At 48.4% G+C, this 12370-nt stretch overlaps 5 protein-coding genes across 6 annotated transcripts; 3 read left to right on the forward strand and 2 right to left on the reverse strand.

Annotated features, from left to right (window-relative positions):
• Positions 1–191: 191 nt before the first annotated feature.
• BDBG_08907 (UDP-glucose 4-epimerase) lies at positions 192–2703 on the forward strand. Its single transcript, XM_002620692.2, has 4 exons — positions 192–1193; positions 1268–1502; positions 1625–2081; positions 2192–2703. The coding sequence occupies exons 1-4, from the start codon at positions 1165–1167 to the stop codon at positions 2590–2592; spliced, it is 1122 nt and encodes a 373-aa protein (XP_002620738.1). The 5' UTR covers positions 192–1164; the 3' UTR covers positions 2593–2703.
• Positions 2700–5179, reverse strand: BDBG_08908 (alcohol dehydrogenase). The gene is made up of 2 exons (XM_002620693.2): positions 4361–5179; positions 2700–4297 (listed from the first exon to the last, which is right to left on the reverse strand). Exons 1-2 carry the CDS (start codon positions 4535–4537, stop codon positions 3074–3076), a joined length of 1401 nt encoding a protein of 466 aa, XP_002620739.1. The 5' UTR covers positions 4538–5179; the 3' UTR covers positions 2700–3073.
• BDBG_08909 lies at positions 4641–7226 on the forward strand. 2 transcript variants are annotated; one of them, XM_002620694.2, is made up of 3 exons: positions 4641–5928; positions 6106–6358; positions 6414–7226. In XM_002620694.2, the coding sequence occupies exon 1, from the start codon at positions 4802–4804 to the stop codon at positions 5513–5515; it is 714 nt and encodes a 237-aa protein (XP_002620740.1). In that variant the 5' UTR covers positions 4641–4801; the 3' UTR covers positions 5516–5928; positions 6106–6358; positions 6414–7226. The 2 variants fall into 2 exon arrangements, with proteins under 2 accessions (XP_002620740.1, XP_031581102.1); XM_031723780.1 differs by having other exon boundaries at positions 4706–6358; positions 6414–6857.
• Positions 5236–8755, reverse strand: BDBG_08910 (Sec1 family protein). Its single transcript, XM_031723781.1, has 8 exons — positions 8542–8755; positions 8429–8466; positions 8276–8363; positions 8071–8217; positions 7815–8017; positions 7291–7757; positions 7058–7214; positions 5236–6991 (listed from the first exon to the last, which is right to left on the reverse strand). The coding sequence occupies exons 1-8, from the start codon at positions 8573–8575 to the stop codon at positions 6029–6031; spliced, it is 2097 nt and encodes a 698-aa protein (XP_031581103.1). The 5' UTR covers positions 8576–8755; the 3' UTR covers positions 5236–6028.
• A 131-nt stretch (positions 8756–8886) lies between these two features.
• Positions 8887–12243, forward strand: BDBG_08911 (mitochondrial ATP-dependent RNA helicase Suv3). The gene is made up of 3 exons (XM_031723782.1): positions 8887–9199; positions 9261–10378; positions 10442–12243. Exons 1-3 carry the CDS (start codon positions 8906–8908, stop codon positions 11415–11417), a joined length of 2388 nt encoding a protein of 795 aa, XP_031581104.1. The 5' UTR covers positions 8887–8905; the 3' UTR covers positions 11418–12243.
• Positions 12244–12370: the final 127 nt, after the last annotated feature.

Consider the following 12370-nt stretch of genomic DNA (forward strand, 5'->3'; position numbering starts at 1 on the left):
AAAAAACCACATTCACTGTTCATAATAGCATGTATATCGCCTTAGGATGCTATTACGATAGGCATTCAACCAAGTCCGTTGTTGGCATATGCGATGTCCGCTATTTTGGCACTAGCGCCAACCTTAAATAACTTTATTTTGTTTCAAGGAGGCTTCTTCGGATTGGTGAAGGGGGTGGGGAGAACTGCATACTCGTAGAAGGCACCGTATGGGTGTTCTCTGGAAGAATTCATGGTTGTGATGGGCGATTTGCGATAGGGATTGAATTCAACGAGGTCTCTGCTGGTAAAGGGAACGTATCTCAACAGGGTGAGCCTACTTCCCGTGTCCGCGAAGATTGGAGGGTTCAGATGGGAAGTTGTTGATCAACCATAATTGAAATATTACGCCATCTTCTTGTTGGCAAGAGGGTCTAGGCTCTCAAAGATGTATGAGCATTGTACTTAGTGGATTTTGTAAGTTCTTCCTCCGAACCAAACCACCTGATAATCCGTAACTACGTAGTCTCTTAAATAGTTAATGGACATCGTGCGTGCATCGAAAGTGTCGAAGAAGCACCGTCACCCAGAATTTGATTGCGTATGCAAAACAAAGCCAGACCCCACTACGGAGTAGTGGCACTACACATTGTTGAGATACGGGGACCTGGTTTGCAGAGGCCACTACTATGGGGATTGAGGGAGACGCGTCGCACATTTTGATTGGAATGCAGCGAAATCCAAGCATGCAGATTGCAGAAGGCGGGAACTTGGTGCAGCCAGATAGATCAATAATATGAAACAGGAATGCGAATAGTTGATAGTGGGCCCGGGCAACGAATGTCGGTGTTAGGAAACTTGTAGGGAGGGAGTCAAGCTTATTTAACTAGTTAAGTATTTAAATGACGACAACATCGAAAATGATCGACCAGCTCCCCCTCCATGCCCACTCATCCCTCCCCAACTGCGCTCTTCGTCCATTTTCCCTTCCGCAACCACACAAAATATATAGTGAGGGTCACGTCACTTGGTAGCTTCATCTCTGAATCTTGTCCTCAGACCTTCAGCTCTCTCTGTTCCTTGGCCCCCTTACCTCGCCATCGACGGTAGCATACCCCGCAATCGCCTCCACAACTCTCATAGCTTCCCCAATACAGCTCAAGCAAACTTCATCCCAGCGCGAATCATGACTGTTGGCAGTGTTCTTGTTACTGGGTAACTTTTTTTCCTTCACAATTGACTTGCCCTTGCCAATTGACTTCCTTTGCTGACCTGCACCCCGTGTGTAGTGGAACCGGCTACATTGGCTCCTTCACCGCCTTGGCACTACTCGAGGCCGGATACAAAGTCGTCATCGCAGACAATCTGTACAATTCCTCTGATGAAGCCATCAATCGCATCGAGTTGATCTGTGGCAAGCGCCCAGATTTTGTCAAGATCGACATCACCAATGAGGCTGATCTAGACAAGGCCTTTGAGCAACACCCGGACATTGACAGCGTCATCCACTTTGCCGCACTCAAGGTATGTAAACGGGAATATGAAATGCCTAGGTAGTTAGTAGTTATGCTTGTTGTATCTTCGCAAATAGAGAAGCTCATACAGTTGGGTGAATTGATTGCTTACGCTTCTACGCTCCGAAATAGGCCGTTGGCGAATCTGGCGAAAAACCACTCGACTACTACTACGTCAACGTTTACGGATCGATATGCCTCCTACGTGCAATGAAGCGACACAATGTCACGAACATTGTCTTCTCCAGCTCTGCCACCGTCTATGGTGACGCAACCCGATTTCCTAACATGATACCCATTCCTGAAGAATGCCCTCTTGGCCCAACCAACCCATACGGAAACACCAAATTCGCCGTTGAGACCGCGATTACGGACTTCATCAACTCAGAGCGAAATAACGCCACCAAGGCCGGAAAGCTAGAAGAGGCTGAGAAATGGAACGGCGCCCTGTTGAGATACTTCAACCCAGCAGGAGCGCACCCAAGTGGAATCATGGGAGAAGACCCCCAGGGTGTACCATATAACTTGCTACCCCTCTTAGCGCAGGTAGCCACAGGAAAGAGAGAGAAACTCCTTGTATATGGAGATGGTCAGTGCCCTAAATATCCGAAAATTAACCCACCAGTCCCCTCCTTTGAATAAGCGAGTCCATATGTGTAGCTGTAGCTGACAACCCGCCATCTACTGCATGACCTACAGATTACGCCTCCCACGACGGCACAGCAATCCGCGATTATATTCACATCCTCGACCTAGCCGCCGGCCACCTCCAAGCCCTCAACTACCTTCGCGCCAACCACCCAGGCGTGCGCGCCTGGAACCTCGGCACCGGCAAGGGCAGCACCGTTTTCCACATGGTTAAAGCCTTCAGCGCCGCTGTGGGCCGCGATCTCCCCTACGAAGTCGTTGGCCGTCGTGCTGGTGACGTACTTGATCTCACCAGCAACCCAAGCCGCGCCAACCGCGAGCTTGGCTGGAAGGCGACCAGAACGCTGGAAGAGGCCTGTGAAGATCTGTGGCGGTGGACCAAGAATAACCCGGCGGGATATAGACAGCAGCCACCACAGGATCTGCTGGATAAGTTGAAGGTGGGAAAATAAATTAGATTTTTCCCTCCTTTTCTCCTCTTCTCCTTTCTGGTTAAAGATGTGTGACGTGGAACAGGAAATAATGGTCCTCTTTCTTGTTGCTTCTCCCTTGCCCTTGCCCCCAAGCCAAACCCATGTTAGTGGTCTTGTACATACATTTTGAATGCCAAACGTCTTTTAGCAGTAGCTGTCATATAACCCCGGTTAGGGGGACTGGGTAATTCTCCGGGCAAGTTTCGACGTACTATATAGATCATACAACAAGTTTTAATTCCATCAATGGGTGGGAGGAAAAAGATAGTCAAGCAAAAGCGAGATGTATATATGTCTAGGTATATGGAAAAGCATTGTAACTGACATAACAGCACAGTACAAATTCCTCTGAAAAAGACAGGCCGGTATAATATCTATGCTTGGACGCCGTTACCTCCAAGAACTCCTTAGCCATTGAATGATCCCAAAATATCTCGTCTAAACCGGCTCTTCCGTGCCCCTACTTTGCCTTCCTACTCCTTCTCGACCCGGGCGTCTGCTGTTTATTTCCTTTTCCCACGTCTGAACCCGTTTCGCCTTCAGCATCCACTCCCGAAATCGTATTGGTGTTTTGTCGTTCCGCCTCCCATACCTCCCGTTCCTTCTTCTCAAGCGCACGGAGAATAGCACTCTCTGTCTCCCGCTGCTCGATCTGGCGAGAACTAAACTCCCACAATTCTTTCCCGATCTTCTCATCCATAACTTCTTTGCGCAGGATATCCCACTCCTTGCATTCCTTTATTAGTTTCCCGCCATTAACGCCGGAACCAACCCCGGGTCCACCAATATTTGCTGCGGGAGCTCCAAACACAATGTCCATTGCAGCGGTCAAGAAACTCTGTGCTCCTTGCTGTGGAGATTTTAGAATAAGCCACCAAATGGGCCATGTTATTAGGTAGATGAGGAGGCCTAATAATGAACCGCCCGTTATCCATCGCCGTGTACCAGGTGTACGTGAGAAACCCGGATCCACGATGAGAACGCGGGTATTGCAGGGTTGCTTATCCGGTCGTTCATAGGCGGAAAGATGGGATTGGAAGGATTTGGCAAAAATCATTAACGCCAATTTGGAGGTTGCATACATGCTACTTTGATCTGCTGTAGTATTCCTAGCGGTCTTATTATGCAATGTTTGGGCGGGCTTATGCGCGGGTTTCAAATTGCGCGCTGCTGGTTTATTAGAAGTAGGTTTTGCATGCGCCGTACGCATACTCCTATCTTCGAGGGTTCGAAAGTCCAATTTCGCACCAATGTAGCTCGAGCAAGTTCCGAATATCACCCTGACATCTCGATCTGCGGGTTGGGCGCGCAGCGCAGGACTCAGGATGCTGAGTAGGTGGTAATTGGCAAGGTAGTTTACTTGCCACTCCTCATCTAGACAGTCTATAGTTGTACGGGGGTTCGAGCGAGAGGGTTTTATGGTATTGGCACAGAGGATAACCATATCTAGTCGCCGGGGTGGAGCATTGTCGATCCATTTCGTAGCGAACGTTCGTATGGAATATAAGGAGGAGAGATCAACTTGCTCAGCATAGATGAGCTGATTGGCGGTAGCATTCCTGAGGTCTTCAATGTAGTCGACCAGGAAAGGATCGGAGGGCGCGTGTTGTGTAAGGAGAATGAGTTGGGCGCCTTGGGAAGCTAGGCTATGTGCGATCGAAGCTCCAATTCCCGATGTGCCGCCCTACAAGTAGTTTGTAAGTGGAAGGTAAAGAAATTGGATTCGAAAGCAAAAGCAATGACATACCGTTATCATGACTACTTTAGAGTGCATTAGACGCTCCGCAGTATTCCTTGTGCCCCCAAAATAGCGTTTCAACAAGACAATGACGGCGAGCACAACGGTCGCCTTTATTGCTGTTACAGCATATGGGATGCTTGAGACGCCCTCGGCCGCCCAATGTGCCAGGAAAGGGACCGGCATTGTGGAATAGTAGTCATGCAACTACGATCACAGGCTCCCAGCTATAAGAGCAGCCCGCCCAGGGAGCGATTAATTAATTAATACTTCATTAGCTTGAGATCATAGTTACGCGATTTGGATTAGGGGGGTATATTACGTCAGCAGCTAGCTGCATGTCATTGATCCGACTGGAGATATAGAGCACTCCTGAAAAAGAACCCTTCAACAACTACGCGACACACTGGCAAAAGGGAGCACATATAAGCCACAAATGGCTAAACAATAATGGCATACGATGATGATGAATACTTTCTCCCTCTCGAAGACCAACGAGTCTTCGGAGCCGGCATCAAAAGGAAACGAGTCCCTTTCATCCCCTCCAGCGAAACATTTGGAAACGCCATATCCAGCTCCACGTCCAGCACACCAAACACGTCCTCGATAGGCGACAGGTACCTATCCATCGTCCTTCCCTCCGCGGTAGAAACTGAGAAGTCGGAGCCCTACCGCACTGCCTCAGCCCCACCATCCATACCGACCACCACCACCACATCCCCAACCTGCGAAATCTGTGACCTACCACTTTCCCCATCTCCCTCTTCTTCCTCAAGCCACAAGACGAAATACGCTTCAAATCCCCACGAAGCCACCCTCGCCCATCAAGTTTGCCTCCCGCACTCCCACCCACCCTCTGCCATCGACCGCACCCGACCCGGCTTCAAGTACCTCTCAGCACGGGGCTGGGATCCAGATTCGCGTCTGGGCCTAGGCCCACAGGGACAGGGTATCTCTGTACCGCTGAAATCTAGGGTAAAACACGATACGCTCGGCTTAGGGGTTAAACCTCCCAAACCCGGCCAAGAGAAGGCGAAGACAAAAGTGGAGAAGTTGAATGCGAAGCAGGTGAGGAAGATGGAGGCGGAGGGGAAGAAGAAGGGGGAAAGGTTGAGGGAGATATTTTATGCGAGAGAGGATGTTGGGAAGTATTTGGGGACTTAATTAACTAACTATGAATGATGATGCAATGATTGATGAGGCGTAGGTTTATGGGGCCCAATCGAAGGGGCCTGGCTACATGGAGCACGCGCAATGTCTTGATACCCATTTTGTTTAGATTTGTTTAGCTTGGTTTGGTTTTGTTATGGCCCCATATAGTTATGGTTGAAAGCCGCCTGTGAGATGTATTATTTTATTAAAAAAAGGTAACTGAAACGGCTTCTGTCAAAATACCTCGTAGCACGTTCCCACTAAACTTCATACCATTACTCATCACCATTACTCATCTACCTACGAATTTACATGGGAAAAGGGGGAATGAGAAATACAGCATTAACACCACCGAATGGATCCGCGCCAGTTCTATGCTGAAATAAGTCAGGAAGAAGGGATGAAAACAGGAAGAAGGGATATTGGTAAGTCAGTCGTCCGGCGAGCATATATTCCAGGTATCATAGGGGGAACGACAAAAACAGGGCAAAAAGCATCTCCAGCAATAGGAAATTGCTTTTCTAATCACTTGAAGAAATTGCGCTTCTTCTTCTCCTTCTCCTTGTCTTTATCTTTTTCCTTCTTTCCTAATTTGTTACTAGATGCAACCGCCGGCACGGTAGGCTTTATCGGTTGACCCGCAGCACCGTTCGGCGACCTGGGTGGAGCATCTCTGGAGCTGATAGTCATCGAGGCAAGCCCGCCAGTCGGGGGAACTGGAGACTGTTGGGGTGCTGGTTTTTCGAAGAGGTGCGCAGGAGCCTTTGGTGCAGGTCGATCTGCGGGAAGATCCAATCGACGTTTGTCGACGCTAAGATCCCCAAGTTGGCGTAAAAAGAGTTTTGGTGTGAGCATGTGAGATGTGGCTAAGTAAACATCCTTTGAGGAGGCTCTGGCTAATTCATAGCAGGAACGAGCTTCGGAAAATGTCGCACCGCCAGCCATGAAGAGAATAATTCTTTGGCGGGGCTCCGCTGCAGACGGGCGGGTTCGAGCCCAGGTTGGTTTTGCACTCCGAAGGGATGCCTGCGAAGCATTGTCTTGACCTAGTGTGCCGTCCGGGTCCAGATGAGGCCTAGTATAAGGGAAAATTGTGGCGTCCAAAGTGCCTTTGTTCTGTTCTTCCAGTAAGAGTTTCAAGTTAGGTTCAAAGCGAGAAAGACTCGTGTCATCTTCTGTTGTTTGAGCGGGAACCTTTCGGGGGAACAAAGGTTCGGGCTTTGGCTTAGTGTCCTTAAGCGGTTTTTCTACCCTTGCACCCAGTAAATCGAGGTTATATATAACCTCACCATCCTGTGGTGGAAGTTGCGAGTGAGCAAGAAGCTTTTTTATATCTCCAGGAAGAAGACCATCCCTGTAGAGCAAGTAAAGAAGAATTAACCTCAGGCGCTCTGACGGTCCGATGCAATCCTCATCTAATAGGCGAACTAGCTGGTCGGCGAGATGCTTAGGCTTCCGGTAATCTTCGTCCAAGCCTGTAGAAAGTGACTACTACAAATTAGTCAAGGAAGAAAAGTTGCAAAATTTGCAAACGCAAAGAGATGTGAAGGTTACCTGCTCAACAGAAGCGACTTCCATTAATTTCCGTTCCTGGAACAACCTCATACACTCTTGCGCCATATTAAGATGTAGGGTATATGCGTTTTTGCCTTCTTGAAATTCAGCCAACCCAGCAATCATGTCCTTGACGGTGTTAAGGTTGGCAGTTTCACTTCGAATTTTTAAATCCACATAAGTAAGGGAGCCAGACTTAGTATAAACTAGGAACAACTAAGGTCGCGACTCACCTCTCGTTAAATTGAGGGTTATCTGCTCGAAATTTATTAAAATCATCGACGAGTTTTCCTAGTAGATCCTTCATGTGCAGATGCCGGCTGTCGATCCAAATCCTATCATGTTCACTTATCTCCATTTCCTTTTCCTCTTCATTTGGTAAGCCCTCATTGAGCGTAGTTTTGTAGGTCACTTTATCTCCTTCTTTTATAGGTAGCAGATCATGGGCCATGGCCTGATACGTAAATTCGTGAACTAACGGGGCATAGACATCCATTGATCGGTCTAGAATATAGAGTATTCCCCGCGGCCGCGTGGACGGTGGTGGGTAATCATCATGATGTTTTGCGTACTCATCTAGCTGATCCTGCACAAACCGCGCCAGGTGAGAGCAGAGGACGCTTGCTTCGTGGGCTGGATTTTTCGGACGATAGTATCGGACAATAGGGTACTCGCCAAGCGAAACGCAGACCGATACAATCTAGGTGGCTCATATATTACTATTTTGTCTAGAAGGTCTTCACTAGAAAGCACCAACCTTTTGTGCCAACTCGTCCAGATGAGGCCTGATCAAGTTATCGCAGGCAGGATGAAAGAGGGTCGGGAAGCTCCACGGGTCCCTGAATATTGCGACATGGGCTTCCCTGGGGAAGAAATTAATATTCATGACACGGAAATCAGCGATCTGATCCCGAGCCATGGATGACCTTTCTATCCTGTGCCGCAGCTGGGGGTCGAGATCTATGACCTTTGTCAGAACACACTTTCCAAGTACCGATTTGCAACAGGCTGACTTGAAATCCAAACCAAAAATGATTTCCTGTACCGCCGGCGCTCGAAATCCGCCATAACACAGTCTACGATATGGGGCAACGGTGACAATATATAAAGGGCATCAAGATCCTTATTCATTGGTCGCCGGTCCTCGATCTGTTCAACGTCTTCAATTAGTTAGTACAGGGTCAGTCTATGCTAATAAATACAGGCTAGACCGCTTACTCGTAACATTCTCCTTCAAAATATCGTCTTCCTTGACTGCATTATCGATGAGTTTCCTGCTACCTTCATCCAACACCAGGACTTTCCACTAGAATCCAACGTCAAGTCAATGCCAATATTCTTCCTGTGAGAGGGAAACGAGGCGTCACTCACGTCTCTGCCACCGGTAAAACGGACTGTGTCCAGGATAGCTAAAGAAAGAAGCATGTTTAGCCAAAGATAGCTGAAAACTAACGGACTGCAAGTAAGGGGAGCTAGCTGCCTACCTCTGCGCTGGATCTCTATCAAGGAGGAGTCCATCTTGTCTGGTGGTCGGGGCGAAGCATGGGGCACCGGGCCGGACAGGATTGGCGCTAGAAGATTGATAGGACTTGATTCCACGAAAATGTATGCCGTAGGATAGCGCAAAGTATTCTTATTAAAGACAAAAGACGAGCATCGGACAGGAGAACTCTATGATGTGTTGTTAGTCCAACCCCGACTTTGTAACCTGTGGCGCCCTTTGATGCCCCACCAACCAATCGGCGGGTGGAGTGGAGGCTCGGAGTTCCCGTTTTTCCATTCCGCGGATTTTTTTCAAGCCTCCAAAAGTTCTTCCAAGCTTCAATGTCTGGAGATTGATACATCTTCATGCTTTGCCATTCGGGCTTGCAACGACAATTATTTGAATGGTATTACTGTCAAAAAACAAAGCGCATTTTTGGCAGATTGTCCATATTTCATATTACGAGCATGCAAGTATGGCGGGCGCCACAAGGCCGATGCTTGCTTTGTGTCTTTAGACCTGGGATTCTGCCGCTGAACCGGGCCTTCAGCACAACTTCTGCATGGCAAAGGTCAAAGCCTAAAGCCAAAAAGCAAGCACGCAGACCCAATGCACAGGTTATAGACCCTGCTGACCCTGATTCAGCGCTTCCAGAACAGGTACGATAATAATATAACCGAAGCCAGTTTTCTATCTCAGCTTACACGTCCATTTTTATAGGTGCAAACGAGACTTCCCCCGCACATTCGGCAGCGGAATGCAAGGCGTTCAGCGACGGGAAAAGCCGGGAACTTGGCGTCGGTGGTATTGACAGCCGTGTCTGCGGTACGGCTTGGGTTCCAACGACAGGGTCAAATCCCAGGTCGCTGGGCGGGGTTTGAAGAGTTCGTAACACGGGCTGTAAAGGCAGAAAATCTATCTCCACTTAACGCAGAGGACTCGGAGGCCCTCAACCTCAGGGGAAGACTTGAACGAACTTTTGTTAACTCCGGACCGGCAGAATTGACCAAAGCGCTAAAACAGGAATTCAAAATTTACAACTACGATGTCAATTTCTCCTCAAGCCTCAAGGAACAAAGGGCGCTGGCGGATCTGCGTAATCCAACAGAATGGTACCCTGCTGCTCGCAGCTTGCATCGCACGATTCACCTTCATGTTGGCCCGACCAACTCGGGCAAAACATACCATGCCCTAAAGCGGCTCGAAAAAGCCAAGACTGGATTCTATGCTGGCCCTCTACGGCTCCTCGCTCATGAAATATACACTCGTCTCAATGCTAAAGGTATCCCATGTGGCCTCGTAACCGGTGACGAGGTTAGAATCTCACAGGATCAAATTCCGGGAATTTATAGCAATACTGTCGAAATGGCTCCTTTCGGTCAAGACGTTGAGGTTGGGGTTATCGATGAGATCCAGATGATCGCAGACCCTCATAGAGGTTGGGCTTGGACACGGGCATTGCTTGGCGCCAGGGCCCACGAGCTACACCTTTGTGGCGAAGAAAGAGTTGTACCACTGATTCGCGATTTAGCTGGCTTGATGGGGGATAAGCTTGAAATTCACCACTACGAGCGGCTCAACCCACTGAAAGCCATGAGCAGAAGTTTGAAGGGAAACTTGTCAAATCTCCAAAAAGGGGATTGCGTCGTTGCGTTTTCTCGCATTGGTATTCATGGTTTGAAGCAAGAAATCGAAAAAGCAACTGGTCGGAGAGCTGCTATTGTATACGGTAGCTTACCCGCGGAAATTCGGTCGCAGCAGGCAGACTTATTTAATGACCCTAATAACGACTACGACTTTCTCGTGGCCAGTGATGCGATTGGCATGGGCCTCAATTTGTAAGTCTCGTATTGTTTTTTCATTTGTGGTTTGCATGATTAGCTACTGACCTTCTATTAAAGGAGCTGTAAACGAATTATTTTCGAATCGGTCGTGCGAAGATTACCGACAGGGCTGACACGGCTTACCGTATCCCAAGTTAAACAAATCGGAGGCCGTGCTGGTCGATATCGTTCAGCAAAGGATACGGCAAACACAAACAGTTCCAAGATCGCCAGCTCAGACAAGGAAGCAGAAACAAATGTTGGATTTGTGACCTCCCTCGAAGATGTGGATCTCCCTTACATTCGGAAAGCCTTGGACACCGAGCCAGAGCCCATCCTCGCAGCGGGATTATTGCCTCCGGATCATATCGTGAAACGCTTTTCAGAGCACTTCCCGCCCGGCACCCCTTTCGCATATATCCTACAACGCCTCCACAACATAGCACAAGTGGATTCCAGCTTTTTCCTAAGCGATGGCCAAGGCCATGCTGAGGCGGCAGAGGCCATAGACAGCATCAAAGGTCTTAGCATGGATGAAAAGCTTGTTTTCCTCTCGGCGCCAACTCATATGAGAGATCCTCAGATGAGCAATATTTTCAGGGAATTTGTGCGCTGCGTGGCAGAGAATAGGAGTGGCGATCTGCTCGAAATTGACGATCTACCCATCGATGTTCTCGACAAACCAGTTTCCGGCGACAAAGGCTACCTCGCTACACTCGAAACCCTACATCGATCCCTAGTCCTCTACCTCTGGCTGAGTTACAGATGCGGAGGCGTTTTTACCAATCGAGCGCTTGCTACCCATGTCAAGTCGTTGACTGAAATAAAGATGGATAGAGCTTTGACTGAATTTTCGGCGAATCGACACCTACGGAAAGCTACATCCCTCAGGAGGCAGTATGCTTTGCAACGACAAACGGAAATGCGGGAAAAAGCATTTGCTGCTGAATCAGAAGGCGTGGAAATCGACTTTGGAAATATTCCAGAAGCGGAAGTGTGGGACGATATGCCCGAACAGAAAGAGCGATTGAATGCTTCACGTTCAGCGGCTTAGAACGAATGGGGCTACTTAATAGGCTAAAAACCTATCTACAATTCTCCTCACCCTTACTGTCCTGCAAGTGATTCGGCTTCCAAACGCGGTGGGCCACCCTCAAACGGCGCTAATCTAGGGCTAGCAAAACGCGGCGGAATTGAATTTTAGCAGCGCCGCCTCCCATGCCTTTGGTCACCCCGCCAATGCGTACAGGTACATAAAAGCATGGCGGTATGAAGGAGCCACAATCCGGCTCTGTAGGGCTCCCTCCCACCTAGGGAATCATTGCAGACGTTGGTCGCCTTCTTTTGTGAGGGTCGTCCACCTCATACCCCTATCATGACATGATTCCCTTTTGGTCTCATAGATTCACGTCACTGAGTTTTCTTCCAGACCACCACTCTCATCGCCAAACTCCGAACGACCCGTCTTCATGATATGCCTTACTGCTCCATAGCTATGAACCAAATCATTGTTTATAGAAACCCGCAAGCTTTTCTTCTTGTTCCTTTACCTTGTATCAATACACATAGAGATCCCTTTGTTTTTCCAGCTTCTTCTCCTATTTTTGGGTGGGGCATTATCATACACCAGTACTATATTTTTGGGGTCATCTGTTATGTTACATTTTCGACAAGGCCCAATGTATATTCACCATGTATTCAGTATAGGGAAAAGCTGATTTCATATGTTTCACAATGGCGCATGGGTTGTTTTATTTAGCTGCGCACAGGCAAATTACCAAACGACGACTATACCCAAAGATAGATGGAGTTAAGAATATATAATGTGAATATCGTCATTTTGCTCCCAGTGCAGCGAGACCCTTAATCTGGCGGACAAACTCCTTTCAACTGAATATCATGCATACAATTCGCTCGTCAAAACTGACAATAGGAGGTTTTGATTTAAACCGACGAGCTGTACTCCATAGCGTAGGGAGTGCTATGGCCGGCAATATCGTTATCGGC

The sequence above is a fragment of the Blastomyces gilchristii genome (assembly GCF_000003855.2).
Source record: "Blastomyces gilchristii SLH14081 genomic scaffold supercont1.31, whole genome shotgun sequence".
NCBI classification, from domain to species: domain Eukaryota; kingdom Fungi; phylum Ascomycota; class Eurotiomycetes; order Onygenales; family Ajellomycetaceae; genus Blastomyces; species Blastomyces gilchristii.